The following is a 24,042-nucleotide window of genomic DNA, read 5'->3' as shown; positions in this document are numbered from 1 at the left end:
TGGGTTGCCATTTCCTCCTCTAACGAATCTTCCCGACCCAGGGATTGAATCCACGTTTCTTGTGTCTCCTGAACTGGCAGGAGGATTCTTTACCACTGTGCCACCTGGGAAGCCTGTATTTTATTGGGTGGATGTACCATAATTAACCAGAAGTGTACATTAAAAAAATTTTTTTTTCTACAGGTGTATTTTTTTTTTTAAAGCAGCATAGCATAGATCAGCAGCTCAGTGGTGAAGCATCAGGTACTGACGCTGAAGTTTCAATACTTTGGGCACCTGATGCAAAGAGCTGACTCGTCAGAAAAGACCCTGACACTGGGAAAGATTGAGGGCAGGAGGAGAATGGGGCAACAGAGGATGGGATGGTTGGATGGCATTGCAGACTCAATGGACATGAATTTGAGCAAACTCCAGGAGAAAGTGGAGGACACAGGGGCCTGGCATGCTGCAGTCCATGGGGTGGCAGAGCCCAACACGACTCAGGGACTGAAAAACAACGGCAACAAAGTCCAGCTGGACTCCACTTGGAGAGCAGGCACTTGTGTTTGAATACCCTCTACCAGGCCAGAAGGAAAGATGACCACTTCCTGTAATTCTGATGTCATTCTTCTCTCAGGATAACTTTGGTGGGTTGGGGTCGGGTTTTAGTGGCCCCCTTACTTATAGATGTTGTCTGAGGACCCCCTGTGAGATCAAGGCTGCAGGGAGCATGAAAGGCAGACAGGGGTGGTGCCTGTTAGAAGCGTTATGTCTGGTCAGCGGGCTGAGTCCTGGGACTGGCTGGAAGAGACTATGGGTATTTGCAATGGAGCAGGGCCCTGGCGGGGGCGAAAAGGGGCTGACAGTGAGAAGGACACTTCTCACTTGGCCAAATGAAGCCTCAGAGGCCAGGCCTGCATCCAGAGAAATGCTCCTTTTTGCTTTAAGAGCCACACGTTATTTTGGTTAAAAAAAAAAAAAAAGCTGAAATGCGTGATGGTTATTTTTCAAAGGACAGTCCGTGACCACCCACATGAAAGTCACCTAAGTGGATTTGCCAAAGTACAGAACCCTGGGCCCTACCTGCTACACCCGGACCAACCCGCTGACTCAGAATCACAGGGGTTGGGGTGTAGGGTTTTCATTTTTAACACTGAAGTGTGAGACCCACAGGGTAAGCAGACGGGAAGACAGGATGGACACAGAGATGGGATAGAGAATAATGGGTGGGTTGGCAGAGGCATGGGGAACGTTGGGTACCTGCTCTGGGCTTGGCTCCCCGAGGACCTCCTGGCCCCATGGGCTTCCTGGGTGCGGGATCTGGGTGTGTTAGAGCCACAAGAATCCTGCCTGGCAGGGAGGGTTCTCCCAGCACAGGTGATGTGTTATCTTGAAATCAGCACTTCCCAGCCTGACTCATACAGGGAGTGACTTTACCATTAAGGGCCAGAGGGGCAGAGATGAGGAACTTATCCAGTTTCATTTTTGTTTTGAAACACAGCTCAACCTGGGGTGGTGTGTCCATGACCCCTGAGTACGCCTGTCTGTTAAAGGAAGTCCGGTTGCAGAACCATCCGATCTGCCCCCCTGGGATCTGAGACCCTGCCCTTCACCCCGGCCCCTCTGCAGAGAGCAGGCTCTAGGGGCACAAACGCCCAGCTAGGCTCCGCTTTCAGGCATGAGGTGGCGGCTGCTGTGGGGGAGACTGAGAAACCTCTGTGGGGCGAAAAGTCTATTTCCTCTGGAAAGGAGAGCAAAACGGCACTTTCTTTGGTTTCAATTATCGGTCAAGTTCTTACTGGCCCAAGGAGCTGAGAAATACTTGTTTGTCTCCGATTTAATAATAATAAAAGGAAAAGTAGGGACATTAGCCCTTTCGCCCTCCCCACTATACGAAGAGGCGACAGGTTCCAGCTTCCTCTGCTAAGGGCAGCTGTGAGCCATCAGGAAGGCTCAGCGGGGAGAGGGGAGAGGGGAGAGGGGGCTGAGCTGGGGTTTTCGGCATCAACAGCAGGGTGAGAGAGGGAGTTACCATGTACAGAGCCCCTAACTGACACCAGACCAGGTGTAGGTCTTACACTGTATTAAAAATTGTATCAAAGTAAAATGTGCACATCATACAGGAGGGCCTATTCCAAAATGTTTCCAGTTGTCTGCTCTCAGGCCTTCTCCTGAGGGCAGCAGTAGCATCCACATTTCACCGACAAAGCCTCCGGCTCAGAGGGGCCCGCTAACCAGACCACCTTCACTCGGCTACAGGGGTTGGGGGGGCAGGCAGCATCAACCCTGGGGCCAGAGAACACACTGCCCACATCTGTGCTCCCGGAGGCCACAGAGACGCATACTTTAGCCTGAACAAGTGTATTACTGGAGAAAAACCCAAGGCCACTTCACACATTCAGGGGACTGGCCTGGCTTTTGAAAGGCTTTGGAGTTTGTGATTCCTGAAAGTTCCATCTTCACGAGGACAACATCCAGGTTCAAAGGAGAAGGGAAGGACAGCATGCAGAATTAGAGAAAAATTTTGCAAACCACATATCTGAGAAGAGATAAGAGACTTTAGAGTATATAAAGAACTCCTACAACTCAATGAGAAATAGACACATGATCCAATCTTAACACAGACAAAATTTCTTCTTTTTTCTTTTTTTCCCTATGTTTCGGCTGAGCTGAGCGGCATGTGGGATGTTAGTTCCCGCGCCAGGGATCAAACTTGTGCCCCCTGCAGTGGAAGCACATCATCTTAACCACTAGATCACCAGGGAAGTCCTATTAAAAAGACAAAGATTCTATATGGCCAAAGAAGACATACACGTGGCCATTTAGCACATGAAATGATGTTCAACATCATTAGTCATCAGGAGGACGCAAATCAAAACCACAATGAGATACCATTCCACACCCACTTGGCTGGCTATAATAAAAAAGATAGATCATAACAAGTGTTGTCAAGGATGTGGAGAAATTGGAGCCCTCATATACTGCTGGTAGGAATGCAAAACCGTGTGGTTACTTTGGAAAGTAGTCTGGCAATTCCTCAGATGGTTACACACAGAGTTACCCTGTGTCCTAGAAATCTAACTCCTAGGTCTAGAGAGACGAAACCTACTAGAGAAATGAAAACATCCGTCCACACAAAAACCTACACGTGAATGTTCATAACAGCATCATTCATAATAGTCAAAGTAGTGGGAACAACCCAACCATGCAGCAATGGAGAAACAAAATGAAGGCCAGCCACAGAGTAGAGTAGTACAGTGGAAAAGAATGAAATACCAACATACGCTGCAACCCGGATAAACCTGGAAATGCAGGATACCGTTTATGACTCAGTTTATATGAAATTTCCAATAGAGACAAATCTCTACAGAGACAGGAAGTAATTTAGTGGCTGTTAGGGGTTGGAGGAAAATGGGAGTGATTACTAACAAGTACGAGGTTTCTTTATGGGTGAGGAAAAGGTTCTAAAATTGTGATGATGGTTGCACAATTCTGAAATGTACACTTAATGAGTGAAATGTATGGTATATGGATTATATTGAAATAAAGTTGTTTTTAAAAAATGCATAGGGTGGTGGGGAGGTAGATGATGGAGTTGCTAGTGTGGGGCCCTCCCCAGCGCTATTTCATCTCTGCATTTTAGCAGACTTTATTTAAAAAAAAAAAACTTTTGTTAACTTGGCATTCAGGGACGTAAAATTGGTGGCTTGGAATCAGACTTGGTAGAAATATTTACACCATGGGAACTGGCAAATGCTACAAATAAGGGCCTTTATATATATATATATATATATATGTATGTATGCTACTGCTGCTGCTAAGTCGCTTCAGTCGTGTCTGACTCTGTGTGACCCCATAGACGGCAGCCCACCGGGCTCCCCTGTCCCTGGGATTCTCCAGGCAAGAACACTGGAGTGGGTTGCCATTTCCTTCTCCAATGCATGAAAGTGAAAAGTGAAAGTGAAGTCGCTCAGTCGTGTCCAACCCGTAGGGACCCCACAGACTGCAGCCCACCAGGATCCTCCGTCCGTGGGATTTTCCAGGCAAGAGTACTGGAGTGGGGTGCCATTGCCTTCTCCGATATGTATGTGTGTATATATATATATATTTATATATATATAAAATGTTTTGAGAGCTGTTTATGTATTTATCAGCATCACACCAAAGACAACACACACCCATAAAAGTGCATGTATCAGAGGCAAATAGCTCAATGAATTTTCACAAACAAAAAAATCTGTATGGCTTGCACCCAGAAGAAGAAAGACTAGTATCTGTACCCCAAAGTACCTCCCCAGGCAATGCAAGTTCCCTTCCAAGTTTCCCTTTGGGTTGCCATGATTTTGACTTGTAACCACACAGGTGACCTATTTTTGTACGTTATGTAGACTCAAAAGTGGCTTTTTTGCCTCATCATCTGTGACATTTATCCCTATTGTTCTGTATCATTGGTTCACTCTTGTTGCTCTAAACATTGTGTGAAGCTAGTCAACTTACAGAACCATTCTAAGATCCCCTGGAGAAGGAAATGGCAACTCACTCCAGTATTCTTGCCTGGGAAATTCCACGTACAGAGGAGTCTGGCAGGCTACCGTCCATGGGGTTGTAAGAGTCGGACATAACTGAGGGATTAAACCACCGCTCCTGGGAGGGACATGAGGGTAGTTTATAGGTTTTAAGTATTATAAATAGTCCTGCTATGATCCTGTGGTCATGTATGGATGTGAGAATCGGACTGTGAAGAAGGCTGAGTGCCGAAGAATTGATGCTTTTGAACTGTGGTATTGGAGAAGACTCTTGAGAGTCCCTTGGACTGCAAGGAGATCCAACCAGTCCATTCTGAAGGAGATCAGCCCTGGGATTTCTTTGGAGGGAATGATGCTGAAGCTGAAACTCCAGTACTTTGGCCACCTCATGCGAAGAGTTGACTCATTGGAAAAGACTCTGATGCTGGGAGGGATTGGGGGCAGGAGGAGAAGGGCACGACAGAGGATGAGATGGCTGGATGGCATCACTGACTCGATGGATGTGAGTCTGAGTGAACTCAGGGAGTTGGTGATGGACAGGGAGGCCTGGCGTGCTGCGATTCATGGGGTCACAAAGAGTCAGACACGACTGAGTGACTGAACTGATGAACACTCTAGCATGTTCTTTTGCCTGGCACATGCACAATTTCTACCTGGGAGTCTTGGGGCAAATCTGTTCTGTCCAGCTGTAGTAGACGAGACATTCAGCCAGCTTCACTTTGACTCTGCTCCCATTCTCTGCCTCCTCTGGCTCCCTTCCCTGCCCCTCTCCTTGTGAGCTGCTCACCACCTGCATCCCAGACCTTGGGCACAGACCAGACTCAGTCTCAGTTTTAGGCTGCAGACTGGACTGGGCTGGAAGGGAATGCAAGACAGCCTGGGTGCAATTGCAGGTCATCAGCTCTAGAACTTTCTAAAGCACAGCGGTAGAAAGGGACCCAGAGAGGGAAGCAGTCAACTGCTTTCCGGAGGTGGAGCAGGCCAGGGGAGTCCTGGTGTCTGGCCTTCCTAAGTGGTTCCAGCTGAGCAAGAACTAAGCTTGCACATTCAACGTATCCTTGTGCATCTCTGTTCTGCAGCTTAGTACACCGTAGAAAGAGGCCCGCTGTCAAGCCTCCTGTTTACTGGGTGGGAGTCGGCATATGCAGTGCAAGTGGGCAGAGCAAATGTGGACGAGCCCCCTTCCCAGCTCTGACCCCGGGATGGGAAGTTCTCCCTACCAAACACGACCCCTGTTTTCAACAGTGGGTGCTCTTTTACTTATTTTTGCTGGGAGGTTCCACGGGCCTGCTCATGCAAGGAATACTTGAAGGTCATCAACTGCATGTCAGTGGGCTTCCCTGGTAGCTTGCTGCTGCTGCTGCTAAGTTGCTTCAGTCGTGTCCGACTCTGTGCGACCCCATGGACTGCAGCCTACCAGGCTTCTCCGTCCATGGGATTCTCCAGGCAAGAACACTGGAGTGGGTTGCCATTTCCTTCTCCAATGCATGAAAGTGGAAAGTGAAAGTGAAATCGCTCAGTCGTATCTGACTCTTAGCGACCCCATGGACTGCAGCCTACCAGGCTCCTCCATCCATGGGATTTTCCAGGCAACAGTACTGGAGTGGGGTGCCATTGCCTTCTCCCCTGGTAGCTTAGACAGTAAAAATTCTGCCTGCATTGCAAGAGACCAGGGTTCTATGCCTGGGTCATGAAGATCCCCTAGAGAAGGGAATGGCAACACGCTCCAGTATTCTTGCCTGGAGAATCCCATGGGCAGAGGAGCCTGACTGGTTATAGCCTACGGGGTAGCATGTCAACACTGAGTAGATTTGTGTGGTTTCTCACTCATCTCTGAGGAAGGAGAGGTTCAAAGTCCTTGTTGGGAGGTGAGAGGGCTCTGTACCCCTAGCGGTACATGGGGGCCACCTGAGGATGCTGGTTAAATGCTGATTCCTGGGCTCCCTTCAGAGACGTCCAATCTCCAGGGACAGGGCCCAGGAGTCTGATTTAAATGCTGAGGGTCCAGGTGATGCTGGCCCAGATCTCAAACCTGGGCTTGCTTGCTTCTCAGGCCTGTGTGCAGATGACATGTTTGCCATTTCTCATCCTCAAATCGGCTTAGACCTATAAAGCAAAAGTTCAAATCCTGTCCGAAGAAGCGTGAAGCCGAGTAGGCGTCTTCCCTGAAGGTTTTGCAGAAGGTCATCGTTTTGGCCTTCCGAGTCTCTGACTAGGGTTTGTTGTGTAGTAAGAGTTTTGCAAAACAGCTGTGTTTATCGGAGCTCTAATTCCTGTTTCCAGGAGCTTAAGTGTTTCGGTGTTTGCACACGGGGCTGCTGTGTTCAGACAAGACACACTTGCGTACCCACCGCTTTCTTCTCGGTCACACGCTGCAGGCACAGACAAGTTGGGTGCCAGCCTGACTTCTGCAGAGCAGCTGTCCAAGGAGTAAGACACATCCCCCCCACCGCCACCCTGGGGCCCCTCCTGTCAAGGCCATCACTTCTCTAAGCTGCAAACTTCTTTGCGCTTCCTGGTTTATACTTCCCTGCGGCTGACCTGTCCCGCAAGGTTGGGTGGGCAGGCTCCGATCCCGTCTCTCTGGGGCAAAGGCAGCCAGGGGACAGAAGCAGCGGAGGCAGCACAAGGTCACGGCTGGGAGCTAACTGGGCCTGGACCTCTGGGTTTAGATCTGGCCTCGGCCCACCTCTCAAACAAACCGATTTTTGGCAAGTTATATCTTCACCTCTGAGCATCAGTCTTCCTAAAGTGTAAAATGGGGAGTATAGTTCCTCTTCAGTGGGTCTGGGATGAACATGGTTGTACTGATAAGGTACTGGACCCAGTGCCGTGGCCACAATGCTGGTTTAGCAGTTAGCATGCAGAGGGGCCTCCTGGGAAGCAGAAGGGCACGATCGCTGGGATGGAGCGTCCCTGCTTGTGCCTTCAACACTGGTCCCTGTTTCAGCTGCTGCAGGTTCACAACACACCATCCCACCAGCCCTTGCCCCAGTTTTTTGCCTCCTCTGCTGCCCCCCACCCCCATGCCCGCCCCCTGCAATCGTCACAGGCCTATGATGGGCACAGACTTCCTTCCTCCAGGAAACCTATTGGCTTTAAACGACCCCACATGCTGCGGATTCGGGGAAATCAAAGATTTCCATTTGGGATGGATGAGAACATCTGGGAAGCAAAGGAGAATGGGTTGAATAACCCAATAATTATCATCCCTCCCACCCCACCCCTGCCACACATACAGCCACATTCTGGGAGGAGGAAGACTCAAAAAACACAGCAGAGGGCACAGGGTCAGGGGAGAGGAGAAAACAGCAGGGCTGGGGAGGGAAGGCCGGGGGAGGCTGGGGCTGAAGCCAGGAAGCCTTGGGCTCACACTGCTGCCATGACTTACTGTGACCTTGGGCAAGTCACTGCAGCCTACGAGCGGATTTCCTCATCTGAACATGGACAGAGGAGGATTTCTGCCTCACAGAGGACTGACTCCACGTATGGGGAACAATGTTCCATCCACCGGTGCTGAAAGGACCCAAGGGAGAGAGCTCAGGGAGCTTGCCTGTTTCCGGGATCTCCGGGCCACTGGGGGCTCACAGAGTACTGGAGGGGCTGCTTTCAACGGGAGCCAGTCCGATGACCTCAGAGGCTGCTCCAGGTTTAAAACAATACATAACCAATGGAATTATTGCAGCATTTTGTAATTAGATGGAAAGTTGGCTGTCCCTTGGCCTGAAATAGCCAGGTAACCATGCAAGACTCTCCCAGATCCATCCTGATGGAAAGTCTCTGGCTTCTGTGGCCAAGGCCATCTTCCCCATCAGCTTGGCTTGTAGGGTTTATCTTGTTGAGGTGAGTGAACAGGCATTGAGAGCTACCAACTTTCATGAAAGGAAAGAAAACAGGCGCTGGGACCAACGCCATGGTCTTGGTCAGCTGTCCACTGCAGCATTTCTCTGGCTAGAATTTCGTGAGGGAGACCGTCTCCCACCTGCTGGAAATCCTGAGGACGGCCCTGGAGCCAGGACTGCTCACCTGGACCCTGAAGTGGTCGGTGAGTAACCATGATGGGTGCTGCAGGGGCCTGCACCTCCCTGAGCTTCCTGGTGGGCTTGCAGCTTCCCCTGGCTTCTTGAGGGCGAGATGAGATGACACAGGTTCAGTGCTTAGACTGGGGTCTGCTCACAGCCCAGCATTATCAGTGCTGACAGCTACACAACAGAAGCGCACACATAGCCCTTGGTCCGAGTAGGGACCAAGAACCTTCAGTGTATCCACATGTAACCTTTGGGGACTTCCCTGGTGGTCCAGTGGCTAAGACTCTGCACTCCAAATGCAGAGGGCTCAGGTTCGAGCCTCGGTCAGGGAACTGGATCCCACAAGCCACAACTACAGATCCTGCCCGCCACAACGAAGATCACAGATCCCATGTGCTGCAAATAAAGCCTGGCGCAGCCAAATAAGTACAGAAATATGTATTTAAGTTATGATAAAAAATGTAACATTCATGATGTTCCAGGATGTGCAGGCTGGGTGTCTGTAGGTGGGGGTGGGTTGGGGGTAGCGGGGTTGGGGAGGATAAAGAACTGAAATGCTAAAGGTCCATGGTTTGTTAAGCCGAGGAAAGTGATGCACATTCTTTATCTGAAGTGAATCTGAATGTAGAAGTTGCGAGACTTGTGTTATCTGTACCCACTCCCCCCGCAACCCCCCACAAAACATTGCCAAGTCAAGTTCTGATTTCCTCCAGTCAGAAGAGTCGTGGACAACTCACAAAACGGCCTGATGTCAGATGTTTGGGATCAACTGAGAATATGTTTATTTAAAAGCAATTTTAAATATTAAAAAAAGTAGAAATGAACACATACAGTACTGGAAAACAATCACATTAAATACATGTGAAATGACGAGTGTACTGATGTCTGAGCATAACATCCAGATGGGAATTCAGAATTTAACTTGTGGCGCTGTGGGATCCCTATACAACATGTTGAAGTTCTAGGCAATAAAAAAATAAATAGCAATTGCTGTTCAACAGTAAAATAAGACACACACTATTTGCAGAACATAACGTTCCCCACTGCGGGGGGGCAAAGAAGAATTAGCTATTTTTCCCGTAAGGTTCCATACCTTCAAAATACTCTCTATCATGTACAAAATTGCAGATAGCGGCTCACTGAGTTTAAGAACAATACCAGATTCAAACTCAACCAAGGTCGCCAAAGATATTTATTTATATCTATTTTTCCTATGTCCCACAGTAAGCTGGGTTAGAGAAAACTCAGATTCCTGATGGAAAACAAAAACAAAACCAGGAAAAAAACAAACAAGTGTTAAAAAAAAAAAAAAAAAGCATCTGTGTAAAAGTTGCTCTAAAAGAGGAAAAAAGAAAAAGAATTAATTCCATGTGATTTTAGACATCGTGCTTTCGTGTTCTTTTTTTAAAAAGCCAGTTTATTTTGAGATCAGCTGAAAATACCGTCGGCCACAAAAATGAACGGTGCTTGAATGTAACTTAAGCGTAAGTGAATGAATTGGTACAGTAAATGACTTCGGGAGGTGACTTCCTGTCCTGACACCCGGCTGCTAAACTACCGAGGCTGCCGACACTGTGGGCCACGCACACCAGCACGTCGGCTGGTTCCTCGTATCTGTGTGGAGTTCACGTGTGCCGCGATGCTGAGGAAGCAGTTGCTTAAAATCACTTTCCGATAATAGCTGGTGAGATCTGCCGCAGGTTTGTCATGCAAGGTTTATTGGTTCAGTGATCACGTGAGCAGAGCTAAGGTAATGCTCGCCGAGCACTGCGACTCGATTACAGAGGGCTCCCCTAAGGGTCTGGTTGGGAGCTGTGCTTCTGTGAAATGAACATTTCTCACTCGTTGCCAGGATGATCTGCTTAAAAATATTAGCTTCCTGCGCTGCTGCCAACGTAGCCGTTTAAGCAAGCGCACTGCAAGGACGACACGTGGGCCTCGGAATCCGAGAGCAGTCCCACTGACTGGGGAGCGGAGCGGTATTCTCTCCCCACATTCAGGCTGATGTAAAAGACTGAAAAACTGAGGATGGTCTTGATGGTCTGATGAAAGCGGCTGGGATGAGAAAAAAAACTGGGAGGGGCAGGGACCCCTGGCAGAAAAGCATGTTTCACAGTGCAATTCATAGCAGCGTTCAGAAACTTGGTTATGAATCGACTTGAAGATGAAGTGTCTGTTCAACAGAGCTGGGAAACTTATCTATGATTGGAGTTTACTAAAGGAAATGAAGAAAAAAAAAAAAGAAGGCTGGTTTCAGCACCTGAATTCTACAGCGGGGGTGGGCGGGGGAAAACGGTGGGCAGAACTGATTTCTGAATTAGTCATCTTCTTGAACACTCTTTTGAAAGTTTAAATTTATCCAGAACGAAAACTAAGAAAAGAATTTAAAACGGACATGTTAGAGGTGTTAACATAGTTGAAGGATGCTAATTCATAATGTGATATGTGCATTCATACTCTTGAGGAAGCCAAATGACTGACTGGAAACAAATATTTGTTGCAACCTTATAATTTCTGCTTTAATGGCAATCAAGTTTAAAAAAAAATGTATAGTTCAACTTATCCATACTATTCCTTTATAAAAGGCAGATTTCAGGTAAGCTTCTAAATGCATGCATAATGTAGAGGCTAATATTTTCTGGCAGTCCTTGGTTCTTGAAAGTTGAACTTCATCAGATGTGTCTTAAACTTCTGTGAAAATAGTCATGAAGGATATGTTATTTTTGCATAATGAGGTAATATCAGGGGCGGGCACTCATCTTCTTAAGACAGCATAAACCCACGTGTCTAAACCTGCGTGAGGCTGTGGGCACTGTAAAATGCCACCCAACGTTCTGGGTCAGTGGATACTTTGCTGAAGGAATAACACTTACACCGAACTGAGCGCTTTTCTGTAATAAATACCAAAGTCGGTTTTTGTAGCTGTAAACTGTGTACACGGATAACGACAGGCTGGTCTGTCACGGAGCGGAAAGATTCACCTGGAAGACAGTACCCACCTCTTTGCTAATGTTGCATTTTTCAGTAACACAATGGAGAATACTGTCAGGTTAGGAACAGAGAGGCAATGCTGTGCCCTTCAACGGTTGCTGGACACCATTTCTATTTGCAAAGCCAGCAGTTCCTATATTCCTGCTTGTTTGTTTGCTTGGAAAACAGCATAGAGAGAGATGTAAGTGCTAGATGCCAAGGATGGCTTTGGCAAACCAGTAAGGCGCACCGGGTCCCAAGGCTACCCTAATACTGGCGAAGGCAGAGACCATAGGGTATTTACAACACGTGCTCCGTTCCCCTCCTGAGGCGGCCCCTCCGGGAGCTTCCACTCGGCAACAGCAGCTATTTACACGGTGCGCACGGGGTCCCAGGGAGGCAGCAGTCTGGCATGACGGGTGCGGACAGTCTGAAGGCTCTGCTTTTTTTGCTAGTCCGACAGGATGTGGACAAAGGACACTGGGAAGACGCCCTTCCTCTCGGGCTGCCCCTCGATGTGCCCAATCTGCAGGGAGAAAGGAGAGGCATCAGGCAGGAGGCGGCCGGTGTGTCCGAACGCCCCCGGAGCTGATGCTGATGCAGGCCCCGGGGAGACACGACGAAGGCGCCACGCACGGCGGAGCCGCCTTCACAGGGGTTGCTTCACCGGCAGGCAGCCCCGGGAGGCAGACGGTCCTGGGGCCCTCACTTTCTACTCGAAGGGACAGGGCCCCCGAGGGGGGGGGGTGGGCCCGCCACGGTCTCTCCCGGGCTGCAGCCTCAACCACATGCTCAACCAGGCCTCTCGGCTGCCTCTCCCGCTGGGCGACCTCGCAAAGCGTGCTAAGCCTCCCTGTCTGTAAAACAGGGCTGAAAAACCCCTGCTTCTCAGCCTGTGGGGAAACTAAACCAACGATTCTATACATAAAAAGGGCTGCAACGCACCAAGAACTTGCTTTCTGGTTGTGGTGGTGAAGAGGATGCTATGAAAGCCTGAGAGCGATGAGGGCAGATTTTACAGCTGTTTTCTTGTCTGCTGCCTAAACCTGTCAGCCATCATTACCTGCCAAGGCTCCTAATAACCTCAGTTACATGAGGATTAACTGCATCGAAGAGAACCCTATCAGAAAAAAGACCAGTGACATGCACGCTGGCTTCGGATGACCATCACGGAGAAAGATGGGCGGCCTCCTTTGCTCCCCGGGCCTGGGGCCTTGGGTGGGCCTCTGTGCACCGGTTTCCATCTGGACAGAGGGGTTAATAACAAGGCTGGGATGACCCATGTCACTGGGTCTTAGTTGGCATCACACACGTGAGTCCTCAGACATTCCTGTGAGGGAGGGTGACTCGTGCCTCCCTTTTCAGAGGGGGAAACTGAGGCTCACAGGAGGCTGCACCCAGGGCCAGAGGGTGAGTCACGCCGGGATTTCAGCGCCCGTCTCCTTGTCAGGGATCTAACCCACCAGACTTCACGACAGACAGAGAGAGGGAGGGAGGGGGCAGGCCTCTGGTTTGTCAGCCTCAGTGCTCCTGACATTTGGGGCAGGGGGTTCTTTGTGGTGGAGGCTCCCCCAAACATCCCAGGATGTTCAGCAGAGGCCAGCAGCACCCACCCTGGCCAGGCCCTGAAGATCAGAATGTTTCCAGATGTTGCCACACATGCCTGGAGAGCGAGACTGCCCTGGCTGAACCACTGCTGTGGCCCAAGGAGCATCCTGACGGCTGTGACCGGGATTCTGGAGTCATGGTCTGGGCCCAGGGGGAGGAAAGGCGAAGGGCCATGAGTGTGCCCGTGTGTGTGTGTTTCTGGGCATCAGCAGGTCCTGGGCTCAGCGGTGAACCATGGGTCCCTTTCTTGACACAGAGGGCTGGGCCCTCTGGGCAGGATGGGGCTCTAGCTGCCAAGGAAGCAGAATTTCCACGCCCAGGGTGGGGAGTGATCGCCTCGGAGGCATCCGCCCGCTGCCCCTCTGTCCGGCAGGGCCTGCTGGAGGCTTCCTCCCCCGACAGCTTGGACAGCCGTGGACATGTCGGGTACCCTGCAGCCACCCAGGACCCAGGCAGCTCCCAGGCTGTGGTGGGGGGACAGGGATGCCTTTCCTTCCTGACACCTGGGCAGCAGGTTTTCATGGAAAAGGAGCTGTCATAGATGGTCTCCTTGAATCCTCCCCTGAAGTCATGTGAGGCAGGGATCCTCCTGATAGAACTTCAGGCTGGACGAAGATGGAGCCTGAGGATGTGTGGTGGGTGTGTGTGTGTGTGGAGGGGTTGGGTAATAGAGCCTGAGGATGTGTGGCGGGGATGTATGTGCACACAAGTATGTACGTGTGTGTGTACGTGTATTTCCTGGAGAAGGAAATGGCAACCCACTTCAGTATTGTTGCCTGGAAAATACCATGGATGGAGGGGCCTGGTAGGCTTCAGTCCATGGGGTCGCAAAGACTCGGACACGACTGAGCGACTTCAATGTCAATGTCAATGTGTACGTGTATGTGTGGTGATGGAGCCTGAGAACATTTGGCAGGTGTGTGTTTGTGTGTGTGTGTGGTGGTGGCGGTGGTGTTGAAGGGCGAGGCCTGAGCAGAGCTGGCTGGGCCAGTGTTGAATGAGTTTCAGTTTTGCATCTGCCAGAGAGTACCTGAGGCCTACAGGCTGCAGTGTGATAAGGGTACTCTCCTGAGCTGGTTTCGAAGCTAAGAGGCAGGCCAGGCACTGTGTCCTCGGGGGGCGTGTGCAGGCTGACCACGGACAGCGCCACGCAGCTGGTACGTACCCACCACTCCTGGTCCTCCTCCCCGGTGACCACGATCACCTCGCCCTCCATGAAAGTCAGCTCGTCATCGTTGTCCGCCTGGCAGTCGTAGATGGTCTTCACTCGCCTCACCTTGCTCTTCCCCTTCAAGAAAGCAGCGGGGTTTTAGCTCAAGGGACTTGAGGTTTTAGACTGAAGGGAAAGGAGGACACGATGACCCCGGGCAAGTGGCTTCACCTCGCCGAGCCTCAGTTTCTCCTTGATGAAAGGGGGGAGCGCCCCCAGCCCTGGGTGCTCTCCAGATAGAAGGGCCCCTCCGCCCAAGGCAGCAGGGGAGCCCACTGAGAGTGTGGGGGGCAGGGGGCGGGTAACCATAGATGACTTCCATCTGAGAGCAAACATCACGGGGAAGGGATCAAAATCCAGCTTCACCAGAAACAAGCGATGTGCCCGACCCCGCCCCGCCCCGTGGCAGCCTGCAAAGATGACAGCAGATTCTAAAAATGGTTTGGGGAAACATGATGTAAAGCAGACCAAACACATGCAGCATAAACACATTTCTCAGCCCCTCATGCAAAGCGCCGTGTCAGCACACGCTGCTGAAACAGAGCAGGGGAGCCCGGGGCGGGGGCGGGGGACTCCAGGCAGTTCCCCAAAACGTTTTAGTTTCTGACCCATGTTTAATGGAGCTTTTGGTTGTTAGATTTCCAGTTCTCTGCAAACAGGAAGATGGAAATAGAGAACTGACCTTCCAAAGGATGCTTCTGGCGCCTGGCTTATTAAATAATTAGGAATTAAAAAAAAGCAAGCTGTTACGCTCAAAGTCTAGGGTCAAGTGCTTTTCCTCTTGGTCCGTTGGTTTCTCCCGCACTCTCCCCGATGACCCACTTGCTTCTACAATTCCCCTCCCCGGGCTAACCCAGAGCTGGTGGGGTCTGAGAAGCCGAGGGCTATGGCCAGTCGAGATCTGAAGTCTTTTCAGCTCTGACTCTGTGAGCAAACTGGAAGAACTATGTGCGACCATTTATAACAGGGAGGGTTAAATGAGATAATAAAACGGTGAAGTGTGCAGCAGCACAGACTGGAATTGTGTACATCAAGGCCAAGGGTGGTGCTCAGGCTTCTGGAGAGCCCGTGAAGAGCAAGCATCCACCCATGAACATGCTTGTGGCCCCCCACCCGGGAGAGGATCTGTTCCACTATTCTCACCTTTCCTTTAGTGTTGAAGGGACACACTTCCATCACAATGTTGTTTTCTCATGGGAAGATGTGAGCAAGGCTTTTGGTCCCCCTGCTAACTGTGCTCCTTAACCCGGGGTGCTCCCACCCCTGTCAGGGTGCAGCGTGGGCAGGACAGACAGCACATGTGCATCTTCCCAGAGCTTCATTTTTCCAAAAAAAAGATTTTTTTGGGGGGTGGGGGTGGGGAGGGAAAGGCATGTTTAAAGCAAAAGGACATATTATAGAGTAGAAGGCATTTTGTGAAAATGAAGGGCTGGGAGACTTCAAACCAAACTCTATGTTGGTTGGTACAAGTCTCTTTGGGCTTTGTGTCCAATTCCTCCAGAAAGGTGCGGAGAAAAGCTGAGGTGTGAGGCCACTTTCCCGGGACCCTGGGAAAGGAAAGGTCTCCTGCTCAAGGACCACAGACAAGGGCGACCACTTGCTGGGCGCTGCTCACACTTCCCTGCATTTCATTGCCCGTGAAGCCAGGCAGTGTTCTAGCCCCTTTCTGTGAAGGAGGAGACAGAGGTTCAGGGCCATGAGGAGGTGGCCACGGCCCCGTGGTCACAGGGCAGGCAGGTCCTGATGCCTATCTGCTGGGGCCCACAGCCCAGCCCCAACCCCAAGGCCTTGCGCCCCCCACGACACCTGACACCCGACTCCAGGCTGGCTGGGTGAGCACGTGCCTGGGTTTCTGAGCACCACTCACCGTGTTGATCTTCCTGGGCAGCGGCACAGGTGTCTCTGGCAGGGTGGGCGTGAGGTCGTTGGTGTCCTCAGACGCCTGCTTGGGGACGTTCGGGGACAGGTCCGCCGGGTGTGACTTGGGGGTGAGCTCCAGGGGTGGCTGGGCCTTGGGCGAGGCGTCTCCCGTCTGGGGTTTTGCCAGCAGCTCCCCCAGTTGTGGCTTGGGAGGCAGGTCTTTCACCTGGGGCTTGGGGGGCAAGTCTGCGAGCTGGGGCTTGGGGGGCAGGTCGCCCAGCTGTGGCTTCGGGGGCAGCTCGCCTGGCTTAGGTGGTAAGTCTCCAATGGGGGGTTTGGGAGCCAGTTCCGTGGGCTTCGGGGGCAGGTCCCCGGGTGGCGGCTTCTGCGGTAACTCTGTCAACTGGGACGACTTCTGGAAGATCTCAGGTGGGACGTTGGCTTTGTCGAGGGAGAGATGATGGCTGGTCTCTGTTTTCCTTAGTGCCACTGCGGGAGGCAACCACAGAGAGGGGTCACGGGCAGGACTGACCCTGAGCAGGCGCCCCAGGCGGTCGCAGGCCCAGACCCCACATGAATTGGCCTGCTTTTAAAAAAGGTGAAAGTTGGAAGCCTGGAGGCATCCACCTTACAATGGATGATCTTATGCCTCAGTTATGTAAGAACAGGACATCCAAACTCACTCAGAAGTGAAAAAAACAAAAACAAAACCCCACAACTATACACATAATAGATCCTCTGGAGAAGGGAATGGCAACCTACTTCAGTATTCTTGCCTCAAAAATTCCATGGACAGAGGATCCTGGTGGGCTACAGTCCATGGGGCCGCAAAGAGTTAGACGTGATTGAGTGACAAACACTCACTTTTTCATACACATAATACAGATTATAGAAAACTGAAAGGTGCAGAGTTAAAAGGAGAAGTTTTCTGTAAGTCTACTGCATAAATTAGCCATTTAAAATATTTTGGTATAATTTCCTTCTGGACTTCTCTATGTATCTTTCATAGATAAAACATCTACTCTTATCTATATACTGATTTAGCAAGAATATTCACCACGTTTATAAACATTGTTCATTAGTACTAAGCATATACTTTTCATGCTGCATCCTATTCCGTTCTATAGCGGTATCATTCTAATTTCTCACGTTTTATATGATGTACACACTGTGTAAGAGGGAAAAAGTTTCTCCTCTTACCACTCCCACCTACCACCCCTTTAAGGTCACCTCCGTTCCTTTTTAGTGATGCCCATCCGTGTATATATGAATTATCTTTAAAAGTCAGGGACTACAACAAATACATTCAATGGGACTACAACACCTACGCTGCCTGCAACTTTGCTTCCCATTTAATATACTTGGGAGAATGTCTATTAACATGGGACTACAATACATACACTGAGAAGGAAACGGCAAGCCACTCAAGTATTCTTGCTTGCTACAGTCCATGGGGTCGCAGAGTCGGATGTGACTGAACGACTCACACGCACTCACTCACATACACACACACACTGAACGACTCACACGCACTCACTCACATACACACACACACATGACATACATTGTCTACAACTTTGGTTTTTCTGCATTTAAAATGCTTGGGAGAATTTCTATTAATAAGTCACTTCCTCCTCCTTCTCTTTAAAGGTTGTGTAGTACTCCATCGCTTGGAGAGTCTACGGTCTGAACCTTCGCACAGCTCTAACCAGTGGAACTTAAGACATATCTCCAAATTGGGCTCCACTACTTGGTTACCAGCTGTGTGACCCTGAGCAGGTTACAAACCCCCTCACCCTCCTCATCTCTAAACCACGAGCTGACATAACGCATATGCCAACAGGACGAGGTAGACTACAAACCCCCTCACCCTCCTCATCTCTAAACCACGAGCTGACATAACGCATATGCCAACAGGACGAGGTAGACTACAAACCCCCTCACCCTCCTCATCTCTAAACCACGAGCTGACATAACACATATGCCAACAGGACGAGGTAGACTCTGGGTGTGGTATCAGAATATTACGGAGCATTAGCACCGCTGCTGAGGCAAGGTTCCTTGAGGCCAGGATTCACCAAGCACACAGTGGGTGCTCAGTGAGGACACAGCTGACTGAAGCACACGGAGGAGCCAAACTAAGAACTGTATTCTAAAGACACAACGCTCAGAGAGAGACTTTTTAAATGTTTTGTTTTTTAAAAAAGAAAAGACAAACCCCAGTGTTGGAAGGTCACAGCTACCCTGCAGCTGCTCCTGCTCAGGGCCTGCTGGGCCACATCCCTTCCTAAGGAACTCAAATTTCAAGGGCACCCTGCTCACGGGCCGGCCGGTGAGCTTCGGCCAACGTGGCACAGTTCAGAGAGTGACAACAGCCCCATCAGATTCCTCTCTTGGAAGTCAAGATATTGGGGTAAACAAAGCCTGAGGCAGGTGGCGATGGGGGAACAGCCGGGGGAATCCCCTGAGGCAGCGGAGCTGAAAAGCCTAGCTCTGAGCCACACTTACGGGGGAACAGAAACCATGAGGAAGTGCTGGGCCGCCCAAACAGGCACCTCCGGTTCTAGGAATTTATCCAGAAAAGGGATCAAAGCCAGGGCACATGCCTGTGCCAGGGTGTTCAGCATGACACTGTTTATAGTGAAAAGAAAAAAACTGTGAACCGGGTGAATGTGGAAGAGGACAGACTACTTAACACGGCCACGTATCAGATACCGGAGCACTACGCAGCCAGTAGGAGTACAATTAATCTCATGGAAAGGGCTCTTGATTCACTGCATGACAAAAACCAGCTTCAGATCAGATCAGATCAGCCGCTCAGTCAGCTTAAATAGTGACATAAAAAAATCATAGGAAAAAGACTGAGAGGGCCGACTAAATTGATTTATCCTGGGTGGCGAGACTTTGGGTGGTTTGTATTTTCTTTATACTTCTTTGCATTTTAAAAATCTAGAATGAATATAGGTTAATTTTATACTACAAAGAAATATGAAAAGAGACGGTCTCCCCTCTAAAGAAGTCTCTCCTCTGACTATTTTATTTCCAAGATGATTTTGTGTTTTCCCCTCTCTAATTCAAAGTCCTTTGTGAGCTTCATTCTTAAAAAAAAAAAAAAAAATTATTTATTTATTTGGCTGTACCACATCTTAAGTTTCGTCATCTGATCTTAGTTGTGGCATTTAAGATTTTCCCTGACCAAAGATCGATCTTGGGCCCCCTGCGTTAGGAGTGTGAAGCATTAGCCACTGGACTACTAGCGAAGTGCCTGAGCTGCATTCTTAACTCTGATGGACAGACAAGCAAATTTCCCCCCAAAGTTGGACGACAAAGAGTACTCTGCTCGAATGAGGACATCAAGAGCAAGAAAGGAGTGAGAATTCCACCCCATCCCTGGGACTTCCTTGGTGGTCCACTGGTTAAGAATCCACACTTCCACTGCAGGGGATGTGGGTTCGATCCCTGGTTGGGGAACTAGAATCCCGCACGCTGCAGGGCACAGTTGAAAAATAAGAAAAAGACCTGGGGGGTTATGGTGCATGCAGGCAAGGTTGGTTGGAAACAAACAGATTCAGCCCTTTGAACAGCAGTGTGGTACAGAGCTTAGGTGCTGAACACTCTGCCCCGGGCTTTGACCGTTCTGTTCCTGAGAAGAGGCTCTAAGGACAAAACTGAGAAGGAGGAGGAAGATGAAGAAAGAGTCCACATGCTCTTGGCTCATGTTTCCAACAAAAGGGGGCGCCAAGCAGAGAATGGCAGCTGCTTGATGACAGAATCCTAAGTGGAAAAACCCAGGATGCAGGACTGGACTTTCACTGTGATGACAGCTAGGGAAGAATGTAAGGGACCAAGAATGTAAGACCAAGTCACAGCCCAACACTATGGTGACTCTGTTCAGGTTGGAGAGCCCCCTGAAGTTTCTCTACTTCTGCCCTTTAAAACTCATTAAACAAATGGCTCCATGCAGCAGTCAATCCCCAGCTGAGAAGGTTTTCACTAAGCCCTTTAAAAGAAGCCCAAAGAATTCCCTAGTGGCTCAGATGGTAAAGAATCCACCTGCAAAGCAGGAGATCTGAGTTCGATCCCTGGGTCGGGCAGATCCCCTGGAGAAGGGAATGGCAACTCACTCCAGTATTCTTGCCTGGAGAATCCCACGGACAGAGGAGCCTGGAGGGCTACAGTCCATGGGGTTGCAAACAGCCTGACACGACTAAGCAACTAACACTTTCAAAGAATTTAAAAATAAGTGACGTTTGGGAAGGAAAATCAGCGAGGTGTGGTCAGTCCATGGGGAAGTGCCGGCAGGTGCTGGGGAGGACGGACGGGCAGGAGAAGGAGCTGCGCCCTGTCCCTCTCAGCATCACAGACGCCCTCTGCCTCTGGCTGAGGAGGCTCAGAAATACACCCGGACTCTGCTTGTTTTCTGGGCGAGACAAGGACACACTGGATGGATGGCGCAGGAGCCACTGATATAACACGGAGCACCCTAGCTCTTCTGCTGGGGAAAGACTGCAGGGCCGGGGTGGGAGAAGGCAGACCAGGGAGGAGGCTGCAGAGTCGAGACAGGAGAGGATGGTCTGGGAGACCACGGTGAGAGTGGAGACACGGGAAGATACAACCAACAGAGAACCAACAGTGTATGTGGATGGACGAGGGGCATGGGAGGAAGGGAGGAGCTGGGCTTCTCTCCTAGGTTTAAGATCCAATCCCCTGGACCTGGACAATATCGCCTATAACAGACAGGGACGCTGTGCAAGGAACAGGTTTGGCTGGCGGGGGTGTGTGTGTGTCTGTGTGTACCTAGACAATATTGCCTGTAACAGACAGGGATGCTGTGCAAGGAACAGGTTTGGCTGGAGGGTGTATGTGTGTGTGAGTGAAGGGTCTTCAAAATCTTAAGTTGAGAAGCTGTCAGACATCTGAGCAGAGACACGACAGTGGCAGGTGTGTGGGAGTTTAGATTATGGAGGGTCACTTGGACTGCGTACATGGCACAGAGGTGCCGAGCTGGGTACCCCAGGGAATGAGGGCAGATTCAGAAGAGAAGTGACTGCGAATGAGCCAATCTCTGGAGGCTGCGGACATGAGGGGCCTGCACACGGGGGGAGGGACTGTCAGTGCCGTAAGAACAGGATGGTGTCCACAGGCCAAGTGCGGAGACAGTAACCAGCTGGGCCAAAGGCTACAGACAGGCCGAGCCTGATCACCGCTGACGGCCTCGTGGAGGGGTTTTAACAGAGACACATGAATGGATCTCGGTGTGGAGAACTGGTAGCTGCGAACCTGACAGAGAGAGAGGCAGTCAGACGGCGTGTCCCTCTTGACAGAAAAGCACACTGCTGCCTGGGAAGGAGTTTTGCCAAAGCCTGAACTAGGAGCATCTGATCAGGTCTCCTGATCCAACTTCCAGTTGACAGGAAATATTCGAGGACAGAGGAACGTGTTAAATGACCACACGGGGCGCCGATCAGCAGAATCCAGCCTTTGCTAAGTATGGTCTCCCCTCGTCCTCACGAAACCTGGTGGAGCAGGTGTCCTGGCCCCGCTGATGGGTGAGGAATCTCAGGCTCAGCGAAGCTTCTGAGTCCCCTGCCCGGGCCTCACAGCTAGTAAGCAGGAGAGCCAGTACCGGTTCTGAGGTCTCTCTCATATTGTTTGCAAGAGAAGAAATGGTATCTGGGGATACTAATGATGAATCTTCTGAAAAAGCATTGCTTTTTTTAAGCAAAAGTTTGGTGTTTGTTAATTACAAAACTTGAGCTTATAAATATTTTTATTCACTGAACAAATATTAATTATACATCTCTCACATGTCAGCTGCTGCTCAAGGCCATCTGAGATAAAGCAGGGGCCAAAAGAGACAGACAGCCCCGATCCCTTGGAGGGTACAGTGACAGTATAATTACATGTAAATATGAAAGAGAGGATGAGATGGACTAAATGGACATGAGTTTGAGCAAACTCTGGTAGATATCCAGTGAAGGACAGGGAAGCCTGGTGAGCTGCTGTCTCTGGCGTCGGAAAGAGTCAGAGAACAAACAGGATGAAAAAGAGAAATCTTACCTTTCTGAGGTAGTTTAGGAAGAACTCTTGGGCCAAGTGCAGTCTTTGCAGAACCGGTGCTAATGAATAAATAAGAATCGTTTATGATCTCAGAGCGCTATAAAATCAATAGTGAAATAGTATACAAGGAAATCATAGAAATTCACAGATTTATCTATCTAAAATTGCTTTCAACATTTCCCTAACAAAAGATTATAGTCCACTTTCCCAGATTTGAAGCTTGCCTGCATTTCCCTGAGGATTATCTTTTTATTCCCAAGTCTGCAGAATGGAGTCAAGAGGGAAAGTAACAAAACCACCACCAACCCTCTGAGTGAAAAAGCCTGATCCCTCTCCTTCTTGACACCTTTCCCTGAAGGAACAGCGCTGATGAAAGCGCTGGGCACCCTGCAGGTCCTGGGCCAAGCGCGCAGCTCCGAGGCAGCTCTTCTCATGCGACCCCACGTGTTATGCGTGTCTCCTCCACCTGCAGCACAGGAAACCAGAGCCTGTGCACCTCCAGTGACCTGTGGACGCTCCCAAGGCTGGTCAGTGGCAGAGCTGGACATGCAGGCCCAGCTCCATTGGACTCCAGAGCCCTTACTTTTTCCTTGCACCAGAGCTAACAGCTTGGGTCTCAGGCCTCCAGGCTTTCCCTGAGTTGTTCCTCTTCTTGAACCATTTGTAAATGAGCAGAGGAGAAGAGCCCCGGAAAGCAGGCCCCAGGCACAGAAGCTGCCCCATGTCATCTGGTATCAGGGACTCCCCAACGCCCCTGCCACCACCGAGATGCCAGCACTGCAGGAGACAACTCTCAGTGGGAACCTGCTCTTTCTCTTTAACAAGAGGCTGTGACTGTGCTCAGGGAACCCCAGGGGCCCTGAGGACCCAAACAGCACAGCATCCCAGTGCCAAACTCGTATCTGCCAAGAGCCCCTTTTATTACTTCGTTATCCTCTGCTGTCCTCTGATGGCCTAAGAACTGACTCCACCCCTCGTCTATCCTAATTGCATTTAAAAGGACAGGAAAAGCCAAACCAGCCAAAAAGAAAACAAAGAGCCCAATAAAGAAGATGAAATGCACGTGTCTTTCATCCTGGCCCACAAATCACTCCTGGTCTGAGTGGCTCTTTCCTTGGCTCCCTCGAAATTCTAAGGCTTCTGGGCTACTCGAGGCTAAGGCTGGTGAGATCAAGCCACCAATGAACTAGAAGGGTTTTGCCTTGAACACGTCTGGTGCGTGTTTTGGCCTCAGCATCTTCGCAGGGATGCATGTCTGCTCATCACAGACGTGAGCTCGATGCTTTCCCAGCCTGGGTACTGAGGCCAGATGCTTGGAAGCATCTCACACGGGAGACCTGGGCTGGATGCTGTGTGTGGATCTGGGCTTCTTCGCGTGCTGCGGGGGGTGGCGTGTGCACATGTATGTAAGCGTGCGTGTACGTGTTGGGGCTCGATTCCCTGTAAAAACCATTAGTGGGCACTTCCTCCACGTCAGACTCCCTCCCCTGGAAGACCCGCCCTGGACCTGGGGTTGAGAGACCCCCAGGCAGTGCGTGTGGGGGGCGCTGAGCGCGAGGGGCAGGCAGTGTTCACTGTGGCGCCTGAGAACCCCCCGGATTGAGTCCCGGGGCCCCGCGTCCTCATCTGCAAACCTGAGGGCAGCAGCAACTGGGCTGCCTCACGGGCTCGTAGAGACAAAAACAGGGCGGCGGCCTCGACAAACTCTGGAAGGCAACCCCCAAGCACCAGCTGACTCCTCCTGCCTGAGCTTTTGGGTTGGGAAGCGGCTCCCTGTGTCCTCATCTGGGATCCAGTCTCC

The 24,042-nt window shown here is 50.5% G+C and overlaps 1 protein-coding gene and 1 non-coding gene across 6 annotated transcripts in view; one reads left to right on the top strand and one right to left on the bottom strand.

Moving 5' to 3' along the window:
• The first annotated feature begins 8,792 nt into the window (after nucleotides 1-8,792).
• On the top strand, nucleotides 8,793-8,865 carry TRNAW-CCA (transfer RNA tryptophan (anticodon CCA)). The gene has a single exon. It is a non-coding gene; the product is annotated as a tRNA-Trp (tRNA).
• Nucleotides 8,866-9,291: 426 nt separating this feature from the next.
• The window catches only part of ASAP1 (ArfGAP with SH3 domain, ankyrin repeat and PH domain 1), a 339,905-nt gene continuing 325,154 nt past the window's right edge, over nucleotides 9,292-24,042 (bottom strand). For all 5 annotated transcript variants that reach the window (XM_015474408.3, XM_025001432.2, NM_175821.3 and 2 more), the window contains 4 exon segments: nucleotides 22,242-22,300; nucleotides 16,189-16,670; nucleotides 14,277-14,399; nucleotides 9,292-12,029 (listed from right to left, as the gene is read on the bottom strand). In XM_015474408.3, coding sequence (XP_015329894.1) covers nucleotides 11,955-12,029; nucleotides 14,277-14,399; nucleotides 16,189-16,670; nucleotides 22,242-22,300 — 739 coding nt within the window. In that variant the 3' untranslated portion in view covers nucleotides 9,292-11,954.

This window comes from Bos taurus, chromosome 14 (assembly GCF_002263795.3).
Source record: "Bos taurus isolate L1 Dominette 01449 registration number 42190680 breed Hereford chromosome 14, ARS-UCD2.0, whole genome shotgun sequence".
Lineage (NCBI taxonomy): Eukaryota > Metazoa > Chordata > Mammalia > Artiodactyla > Bovidae > Bos > Bos taurus.
The sequence above is the reverse complement of the archived record's forward strand: the minus strand, read 5'-3'. Positions and strand labels throughout refer to the sequence as shown.